The sequence below is a fragment of the Cyphomyrmex costatus genome, unplaced genomic scaffold (assembly GCF_001594065.2).
Source record: "Cyphomyrmex costatus isolate MS0001 unplaced genomic scaffold, Ccosl1.0 scaffold413, whole genome shotgun sequence".
Lineage (NCBI taxonomy): Eukaryota > Metazoa > Arthropoda > Insecta > Hymenoptera > Formicidae > Cyphomyrmex > Cyphomyrmex costatus.
In genome coordinates, this window is record NW_017278351.1 from 412,360 (window position 1) to 423,520 (window position 11,161).

The window sequence follows — 11,161 nt, forward strand, 5'->3', positions numbered from 1 at the left end:
CGGTGGACAAACGAATGCAATAATGATTTTACCAATATTCGCATTTAAGGTGCCAACTTCACAAAGCAGCTCTGTAATGTTGAAATCTCTAAATGCGAATTAATTGCCGGGATCATATATATGTATATATAACTTATTTAAAATATAAACACGCGCGATATATTTTAACATATTTGTAAAAAAAATGGGGTAATATATATCTTTAATGTTAATACTTTTAAGCTTAATAATAAACATCACGCGCATGGAAGTAAGCATACATATATGTAGTTGCAGGGAGGAATATTTATTCTGATCCACATTTTATGTAGCGCGAATACGATTATACGAACCGCGAATATCTACTTACCATCAGTCTTGAAAAGTATATGCGTTATCCTCAGAATAGTGGATCTGGCATGTAGTTCACATCCACTTTTGCAGTGGGCAGTAGTGCGCGGCAGTATTTTGTGGTTACAGGTTTTAGGTCGTTATGTCCTCTCTCAGGTTTCTCTCTGTCTATGTCCATGTCTCGAACTTGCTAAACGTTATGGAATTTTGTATGCGGCAGCCCTTAACCCGAATCTACAATAGATATTTTAAGCCTTAAGCCGTAAGAAATTGACCAATTACCGTCAAATACGAAGAGAACAATTGACTGTAATTCGTTCATTTTTTTGGCATAAGCTTAAAAATCTGTAGATCCGGAGTTATTCCTTCTATTGTAGCTACACCTGTGGCTACACCCTAATGACAGGTGATTGTGTTTGTGTTATATATACTTGTCGCGTGACTTTACTGCTGCTATGTTCGCCACTTTGAAGAATAAGATACGCGAGGAAATTGGCAGTGACGTGCCTACTGTTGTCAAAAATGTTGGAAGTATACGCAGCATTAATTCTAAACATATGTCGCAGGTAAATACAATGTTGTTGAATATTGTCGGTACACATTTTGGTAATTATCTAGAAGACATTTCTCGATTTCAATTTTAACGAAATTATGCTCATTTAACACATTTTTGGATAAAATGAATGAATCTGTCAGTAAAATGTTGTGCTCATTCCCATGAAGCAAGATATTAATCGTTGAAGTTGATTATTGTTAGGTTAGGAAATCTGTCATATGAAAATGGCATAAATGGTTATACACAAATCTGTTTTATAATCACAAATTCTCTACTTTAAAAACAAATTCTCTGCTTCAAAAACATAAATTTCCTGTTTTAAAAACAAATTATTTTGTATATAATTGTTGTTTTTACAATAGAGAATTTGTTTTCAAAAAATTTAGAATGCGCATGTTATCACGAAACTTGATAAAAATATAATAATCATTTAATTTGCTTTCATTTGAAAGAACCTGGTAATAAAGCGTGACAGTCTGCTTCACGAACCAAGTTATTAAACGTTAAAATTGACTACTTAGGTTAAGAAAACTGTTATATCGACGATACGTAGCGACATGTATAATATACACATCCACATGTGTATACATGTGTTATGTATTAAATCTTTGCCTTACTAAATGAGTCTACAATATACTAAAAATAATGAAAATTGATTCGATAGATCAATAATAATTAAATAATAAATAATCTAGATAATAAAAATTAAAAATATCAATCAACATGATATTTAAGAACCAACCGTTGAACTTATTACATGAAACAAATTATTTCAAAAATAAATACAGTTCAATCATACCTTTTAATAAAAGTCTACAAATTTCTCTAATTCTTATTGCAATCTGTTTACAATTATTAGTTATTTCGAATTTTTTAAATTACCATCAGATGAAGTTCGTTATATTTTAAAGGTGAAACAAACAATGAGACAGTAATAAAAAGAAATATAATGGTAAGGGAACAAAATGGAAAGAGAAGAAAATATGAGTTAGTGAAAAGAGGAAGAGAAAAATTAGGAAAGGAATAATCACTATAAAATAGAGAGATAAGAATTAGAAAAAGGTTTTGTTCAATCCTGTTATTTGTCAATACTGTTGTTTTTCTATGTATATCATCTCCGAGATCAATCTTTTATTATAAGATGGTCATATTGTGTGTGTGTGTATAAGGTTTTAACTTATACATCCCATTTAAAATTATGACCATACATCAAACGGTGAGATATTATTAATGGCCTGCTTTTTTTTATTAATATCACTTACATGTTCAGTTATTCTGGTTTTTAATTGCTGTTTGGTTTGCCCTATTTATGTCGCATCACAATCTTGACAAGAAATCTTATGAACTACTTCTTGATACAACATATAGTTTAAAACATCTTTACCATAAAATATATTTTTTTAAAGTGTTTGGGATTGGAAACGCTATTTTGTTATTTATATTAGCCGCAATTGGAAAGAAAGACTCAGAGATTATAATTTGTACGTAAGGTAAAGTATTAGGTCGATACAAAAGTTCTTGCCAATTTTTTAAAAATTATAATACAATAATAAGAAGATCGGAACATTATATATTAATCGAAATATTTTCCATCGTTTTCCATGACTTTTTTTCATCTTTACGGCAGCATATGGATATGAAAAAAAGAAATCATTCTTTGAGGCGATCCAATAATCGACTCATTTCCGTATATCTTCAGTATTTGAGAAGCGCTCATCAGATAAGCCGTATTACATCGATTTAAACAGATAATAATCAGAAGGGGCAATGTCTGGTGAGTAAGCTAGTTGTGGGAGAACATCCTATTGCAGCTCTAAGAATGCTTCCTTGGTTTCCTTAGCAACATCTGGCCTGTTATTGCCAGTTTAGGTAATTCATATAATGGCATCCATTTTTCATACTTCTAGATTTTTTTTCGTTGCATTTAAACGGTGAACAATTGTTGAATAATGGACTCCCAGTTGTATTACAAACTCACGAATCGAATGGATTGAATCTTCATTAAGCAATGCTTGCAATTCATCCTCTCTTCCACAGTTGCAGGATATCCAGAGCGTTCTTTATCACTGATATTGAAATCACTATTTTTAAATCATTTAAACCAATTCGTACACGTTTCAATGGCTATAATATTTTCATATGTATCATAAATTATCTTGTATGTATCATAAATTATTTTGTATCAGCAACACTTTTCTTTTGGTGAAAACAAAACGAAAGACAGTGACGAATATGCTCTTTATCTGACTTCATTTTTAATCGTAATATAATGTATATAAGGTTATATTTTTTAACATCTATGGCTTGTCGTGCACATCTGTAATGTAGAGATGTTAATACCATAAACATTTCTGTTGATAAAGTCGTACTAATTAAGATATATGTAGATATATTTATTCGCATCGGCAAGAACTTTTGTACCTAATATTTTAATCGTGGAAAAAGAATTTTGTTCTGTGAAACTACTACTAAGAAATAGAAAAGAAACAAAAACGACGAGACACTAGCTTTATCGGCAGATGGCTTCAGCTCCGTTAAAAATAGTGACAAGAAGCCTTACAGTAAGGGCTGATTGTTCCATCTTTCGGTAAAGTTTACCCGTTAGGTAAATCTGGCAATTCGCGCATGTGATTGGGTAATCTTGTTACTTACCTGACAGGTAAACTTTACCAAAAGATGGAACAATCGGCCCTAAGGGTGCGTTCAGTCATTATGCTCAGATAACTCTTGGGTACATTTTTGCTATAATATATGTAACGTAAACTATAACCTAGAGTTACCTAGGTGTGATTCCTGAACGCAGTCTAGATGTATTTGTATGTATTGAAACAATAATCAAATATACATTATAATAAACGTTTTGACCTTCTCATTTTATCGAGTTATCATCAGTATTATTTCTTAAGAGATTTTGATTGTACACTGGTATGCACTAGTGTATATTAAAATCGATGTACACAGTAAAACGTTGATGTTTCAAATTTTTTATTATTTTGTAGCATGTCTCTTGTAACATTCGGAAATGAATTTGAAATAGTAAATAAGTATTTTCTATATAATAAATTACATTACTATGATTAATCAAACCCACAAAATAAACTATTTTTTATTGGACATTTTTCGCACAATCTCTTAAACACAATTTTAAGAGATTGCTTTGCTCCCTTTTTTAATGTCGTTATCGCAAATTCCTTGATTGTTATTCCTGCTAGACGTAAAACTTCTGATATTTGGAAAATTTAATCTCTGCTTATGTTCATACCTTTCGTCGTAGACCAACCTGAATTCTGCGCTTATTTATTGATGAAACTTTGGATCTTACTCGGGAGTTACGTCATAATAATTCCGATGCGTACTTTATTTTATTTTCCCATACAATTTCTTCACAGACATTAGATCGTTGGATGAAGTTAGAATAGCAAGCAGCAAACTTATCAAACTTCTCTTTAGTCTCCTTAGACGATTTGCCTTTTATAAAGTAATGTTTGATCAACACACTAAATTTTCTTTTATTTATTTTTTGGAAATCACTCGACTTCCTCAATTCAAACGAACACCACACAGAGAAATAGACTGATCTGCCTAAAACTTGGTGTGCGTTCTTTCAAGTGATGCTACTAACTGAAAATAACCTTGATACGTACCAATGGTGCTATCTTTCTGACTTTACACGAATTTTTGGAACTAACCTCGTATTAAATATATCGTTATACTAAAAATCGATGGTGAACATTTGGCGCTTCAGAAATTCGTGTCTCAGTCGAGACACAAAAATTGGGAAATGGTCGAGAACTTTTCGAGAACACAGTTCGCTCTAAAGCGGGCATGTGTACATACAGAAAAATATTACATAAATATTACTTATTTCGAGAAAATAATGTCTATTTTTAAATTATATCATCAAGAAAATATTCTTTATAAAGATAATTGTTACTCAAAAAAGATTAAAAATTATGTCTTCTTTTATAACACTAAAATGATGTTTTTCTGCATGTACCAACACGAATAATAATCGGCATGTGATACATGGTTGCGAGTCAAGGAATAATTTTTGTCATTTCTATGACAAGGAATTGATAAAGCGCTATTTTTACACCACGTTGCGGTAAATAGCATGGTGCACTTTTTTTAAGTGCTATCCTCAGTAAGTTTAACTCTTGCCTTTTAATGCACCAAATGTTTGAAGTGCCTTCCTTGTTCTCGTAAACAGATTTCGGCTCTTCGAGTAACGTTGTCGAGTGCGTCGTGCGATGCGCTTTCTAAACCAATGCCATTCTCCACTTAATTTTTATAAGAAATCACTGAGGACACTCCTCTACAACATATCTAAAGGACATTTAAATCGTTGAGGTGTAATTTAAAATCAATATTTACCATATGTTTATATGTCGATTCTAAAAAATTATTAAATTTGACAATATATGATTTCGCTGCATTAAGGTTTCACATAACACCACTTTAAGCGATTTGTGTCGCAATAGTTGTATTTACAAATTTAATAGCAGCTGCGGATTTATCCTCACAGCTATGAATGAAAAATCTAAAATCTATTTCAATATATTCATATATGAATGACTTATTTTTAATATATGATAGATGTTTTCTCCATCTTAAGCCGGTATCCATTTTTACACTAACATACTTTATCACAGAGGAAAAAGGAATCGAAATATCACCCAAAAACAATATTATCTGGCATTGTAAATTTTCTAGTCCAATGAAAAATTACAAATTGGATTTTGTTAATTGATAAAGGTAGCGTATATCCAACTTGTTAATATCATTAAAAAAGATTGTTAAATTTATTTATTTCCTGCGAGCAGGAAATCTACTCGAAAAGATTGTTTGACAAAATCGTCAGCATATTATAAAAAATAAGAAAAATGATCAACATAAAATTTAGTATGTCATTATTATGTATATTGGAAAGGGGAGAGAGGACTTACAAGGGAAGTGGCTAAAGTGATAATCACAAATTGATACAAAATATATATCATTGGAAAGGTCTTGCCGAGTAGAGTACAACTGTGCAATATTTCGCTTGAATGGCGCCTCTAGAGGGCATTATGTGTAATAGAAGTTATTCAATATGTGCCTAATGATAATAAGAATTTCGCTCACACCTTCACCAACCTCTACCCATCGCACCCCCTCCACCTCCCCCTCCTCCCCTTCTCCACCCCTCTCCCTTCCCACTCCTTTTCGCCGTTTTTCACTCTCTTTCGTTATATAATATTTTAAAATCAATTTTAATTTAAAATTTTAAATGATTATCTAATAATAATATATAATATATTACGAAAAGTAACTGATATATTATTAATTAAAGATACCAGCTCAAAGTGAATATTTTTTATGTTATGTGCAATAGAAGTAACACAGTGTGTACCTAATGATAATTAGAACAAAAAAGGATTCTCAAAAATTTAAATCTTTTTATCTAATAATAATATATTACCATGAAAAGTAACTGATATGTTACTAATCAAGGTGCCAGTACAAAGTAAACATACATAAAGTGTATGTAACTTTCGGCCGAATTTCGAATCGCCTCAGCCTTCCGCTGTCCCCCTCACCTCATCGCACGCGGTCCAAATGCCGCATGAGCGACATTTGATCATCGCAAACAATACTAATATTAATTGAAAACCGGTTCTTAATATACTGATCAGTCAGTGTGAAAACAGAAAGTCAATTAATTAAATTTAGTCAAAGGTATAGAATGAATGAAAGCAGACAATCCACAAAAGTCAAAACGACTTATTACTGTATATGTATAGCATTGACTGACAAAGCTAGAAGTAATCACGCTCGGCCTCTGAGGCTATCCTCGGCACTCACGTCGGCAACTGGCGTCGGCATGGGCTCGGCACTGCACCCAACCAGAAAATGAAGTCACAATGACATCAAAATGACATCAAAATGACTTTTAATGATCACTCAAAGTCATTTTGACATTATTTTGATATTATGATGATTTGTTGTTCTGTTTGGGTGGCGTCGGCACTAGCCTAGGGCAGGCGTCGGGATGTGCATAGGCATTGGCGTCGATACTGGTCTCGGCACTGGCGTGCGGACCGCGGCGTCGGCACAACGGCGATCATATTACTCTGCTTCTCTTTCGGTAAAAGTGCATAAAAAGGGAGACCAGCTATGACCTTGACCTTGACATATGTTGTCAAGGTCATAACCCTGAGTGACCTCCAACACGATACTCGAGCGACATTTGATCTGCGCGCGGTGAGGTGAGGGGAACAGCGGAAGGCTGAGGCGATTCGAAATTCGGCCGAAAGTTATATACACTTTATGTATGTTTACTTTGTACTGGTACTTTGTACCTTGATTAGTAACATATCAGTTACTTTTCGTGGTAATATATTATATATTATTATTAGATAATCATTTAAAATTTTAAAGGTTTTTGAGGATGTTTTTTTGAACACGGCTTGACCCTTTCATTTTTAATGATATGATTTTTTTAGGATGTCACTTATTTTTTATAGTACAAATATATAAAAAATATATATGAAAAAAATATTTAAAATTGATTTTAAAATATTATATAACGAAAGAGAGTGAAAAACGGCGAAAAGAAGGAGTGGGGAGGGGACGGTGGAGGGGGTACAATGGGTCGAGGTTGGTGAAGGTGTGAGCGAAATTCTTATTGTCATTAGGCACATATTGAATAACTTCTATTGCACATAACGCCCTCTAGAGGCGCCATTCAAGCGAAATATTGCGCAGTTGTACTCTATTCAAGACCTTTTCAACGATATATATTTTGTATCAAATCGCAATTATCACTTTAGCCACTTCTCTTATTAATATGTATGCTAAGCCTTGTAGTAATCCTCTTAGTACAATCTGTTTGCTTGTAATTTACCTAACTCGAAAAAGTTAACTATTCTTGTATACACACACTGAGTATATTTTTTTAATCAAGGTTTTATTATTTAAAAGGGACATTATATCTGTTGATTTTGGTAGTACATTCAATATTACTAGTTGAGAAATGTGTAGGCAAGAGTACTAACAAATCGAATCGTAAGTAGTAATAGGTTTATGATTTAAGAAATTTTCTCTCTTTCTCATTCTTTCGTAGTTTTTAAAATCACACTCTTGTCATTGTATAAAGACATGGTATCCCTCTCCCGCCACGTTTAACGGGAAAGGCATATACTGATTTTCTAAAGAATGCGTTGCTCGCCTTTCTCGAAAACGCTCTTGAACGGGAGAAACCCATTTTCTATCATGACAAGATTTCTGTCCAATTTTCACAGCAGGTACGCAATATTTTAAACACGCGTTATCTGGATAGATGGAAGAATCGACGTGACCCAATCATTTGGTCGGCGCGGTCGTCGAATCTTGATATGTTCGATTATTTTAAGTGAAGTACATAAAAGGTATAGTAGAGCATATTCGTGATGGTACTGAAGCTGAGATACAAGAAACAATTCTTGCAGCTTTTAATATCATAGTGCCAGATGGCACACCGTGCGATGTACATACAACATTACTCGAAGAACGGAAATCTGTTTACGAAAATGAGGAAAATACTATTCTTGCGTTAAAATGCAAAAGTGGATTAGACCTACTGGGGATACCACTTAAAAAAAAGTGCGCCATGCTATCTACCGCAAGGTGGTGTGGAAATGATAGCGTTTTATCAATTCCTTGCCACAGAAATGACAAAAAATTATTTCGTGACTATAGCGATTCTGTCACACGCAAACAAAATTTTCAAGAATCAATTTGCAAATCTGACTCTGTACGAGCCTTCCCAGCAATATAATAATGAAATCCCAACAGGTTTCATAAGGAAATATAATTACTTTGAGAAAAAAAATGAGCATAACTGACCTAAAACTGCACTGATCTGCACTCATAAATGTATACCTTTATGGTGAAATTATGGCTAAAATATAACATGAATCGTGTTTTGATTGTGATATTCGTAATCAGAAAAGGCTCCTGAAGACTCGTACAGAGCTATTTTTTTTATAAAAAAAAGGCATAACAAAAATATTTCTGGTTTCCACGGGTCACTCCTGTCGACCCTTAAGTCATTGGATTTGATAAAGGCAAGAAACAAGCAACAAAACTTGGGAGGTGATTTTTTAAGGAGAAGGAAAATTTCACATTACGGTTCATGTTAACGACTATTTCTTCTTTTCTTCGTTCTATGCGCATGCGCTGTTGGCGTCGCTTGACTAGAGGTAGCGTTCTACCATACTAACATACAATTTAAATTTGCGCGCTATTTAAACGTAACTCAATATGATAATCAATATACCGTAGTAAGTATACAATGGGTAATTAAATTCGCGACAAGGGGGGGGGGGCCCTCGTGGTACATTCACCATTTCTCATATTATCATGCCTGAGCGCGTGAAATGTCAACTCTGTGATTAGTGAAATTTAATTGTGATTAATTTAAAAAGTATTATAACCTCGACATTTTTGTATTAAGATTCTCGTCATAAAATTATCTCAAAATACGTCCTTAAGAAAAAATGCGGTAGTTGTGAGACACCCTGTATATTATATACATTTATTACAGACAGACTCTACAACCAGTATTAGTGATTCTCAAGTATCCTTAGATATGTGTGGATCGAAAGAAGAAAATACAGCATCTCCTTTACCATCTATTTTACCAAAAAGAGAGAACAGTTTTGAAATCAAGCTCAATGAAGGAATGCAATTATCTATAAAAGATGTAAAAAGATTTGAAAGCAGGGAAGATGAATGGAGAAAATGTTTAGCGAAGAAGGAAGCAGAGCTATTGAAAAGGATGGAAAAAAAGGAGGAAGAATGGAAGGTTAGATTTATTGAAACGGAAAAAGAATGGAAAAGAGTTATAGAAAAACAGGAGAAGGAAAAACGAAGATTAGAAGAAGAGGTAAAAAAAATTAAAATGGCAAAACAATCGTTGGAACGTGATCTTAAAAACGCAGAAGGTATTTTCAGATAATAAAATTTATAAGGCATTATTTATTTGTCGATCTTGACTTTGACATATATTATTATTTTTTTCTAGAATATACAAAAAAGTTGTATAGCTTTCAAGAAGATGCAGAACAATTGAAAGGTTTTCAAACACAGGAGATGGCAAAAGTTAAACATCTTGTACGTTTCATTGAAGTAATAATTGATATGTAAATTATAATTTCTTGTCTACTTTGAACGGTCTATATTATCCCTGTGAAGCTAGCCCCGATTATTAAAAAAAAAATTTTTTTTGAGAGTTCTTAATAGATTTCCAATAGTTCCAGAGTTCCTGATAGGTTTAAGAAATAATTCTGGCCATTAAAGCCAAAATACGATTAAAATAATGGGGGACTAATTTCACGCAGCCCCCATTTTCGAAAAAAATCATCTTTGTTTAGAGTTCTGGATAGATTTTGAATAGTTCCAGAGTTTCTGATAGATTTAAGAAATACTTCCGTTTAGTTTCGAGCGATTATAGATGTCCATTTTCTAATTTAGAAGAGCAAAAAATTTTTTAAAGAGTTCTGTCGAGAGTTCTAGGTAGCCTTCGCAGAGTTCTATAAAATATCTTAATGAGAAAGTTGCGTAAAAATAATATTTTCAAAGTTATGGCTGTTTTTTAGGTATCAATTTCGGGTTTTTTAATGACGCTTTTTTTTTTACTTTTTCGAACGGAACTATTTCTTAAACCTATTAGGAACTATTCGAAATCTATCCAGAACTCTAAAAAAAAAGATGATTTTTTTTAAATGGGGGCTGCATGAAGTTAGCCCCTTATTTTTTAACCTCGTTTTTATGAATTTAATGGCCAAAACTATTTTTTAAACCTATCAGGAACACTGTAACTTGGAAATCTATTCAAAACTCTCAAAAAAAAATTTTTTTTTAATAAAGAGGGCTAGCTTTACAGAGGTGTCTATTTGCATCGAATGTTTATTTGTCAAAACGTAATTCTATAATTTCTTGCAGCAGTATATTATCTTATTAATTGAAACATCCTGGTTTATAATTGTAATGATTTTTTTAGTTATTAGCCAAAGAACAGGAAGTAGATGAAAAAACGCATCATTTGAAAACTGCTACAGCAGAAATAGAAAACTTGAAGACAGAAGTTTCCCGTCTTAGACGATACGAAGATGAATTAAACACTGTACAAGTAAGTAGATTAGTAGAAGTTTTTCATTTGTTCAAATGTATTTTTAATTAATTATTATTCATTTGAATGGCTCGTTAATCTCTCTCTCTCTCCTCTCTCTCTCTCTCTCTCTCTCTCTCTCTCTC

At 32.8% G+C, this 11,161-nt stretch overlaps 1 protein-coding gene across 3 annotated transcripts in view; it reads left to right on the forward strand.

Moving 5' to 3' along the window:
* The first annotated feature begins 510 nt into the window (after window positions 1–510).
* LOC108777172 (golgin subfamily A member 1) overlaps window positions 511–11,161 on the forward strand; it is a 16,655-nt gene continuing 6,004 nt past the window's right edge. The window contains exons 1-5 of one of the 3 annotated variants that reach the window (XM_018543987.1): window positions 511–592; window positions 708–896; window positions 9,450–9,849; window positions 9,930–10,018; window positions 10,908–11,036. In XM_018543987.1, coding sequence (XP_018399489.1) covers window positions 786–896; window positions 9,450–9,849; window positions 9,930–10,018; window positions 10,908–11,036 — 729 coding nt within the window. In that variant the 5' untranslated portion in view covers window positions 511–592; window positions 708–785. Of the gene's footprint in view, window positions 593–666; window positions 897–9,449; window positions 9,850–9,929; window positions 10,019–10,907; window positions 11,037–11,161 lie in introns of all 3 variants that reach the window. The other 2 variants (XM_018543988.1, XM_018543986.1) reach the window with 2 other exon arrangements.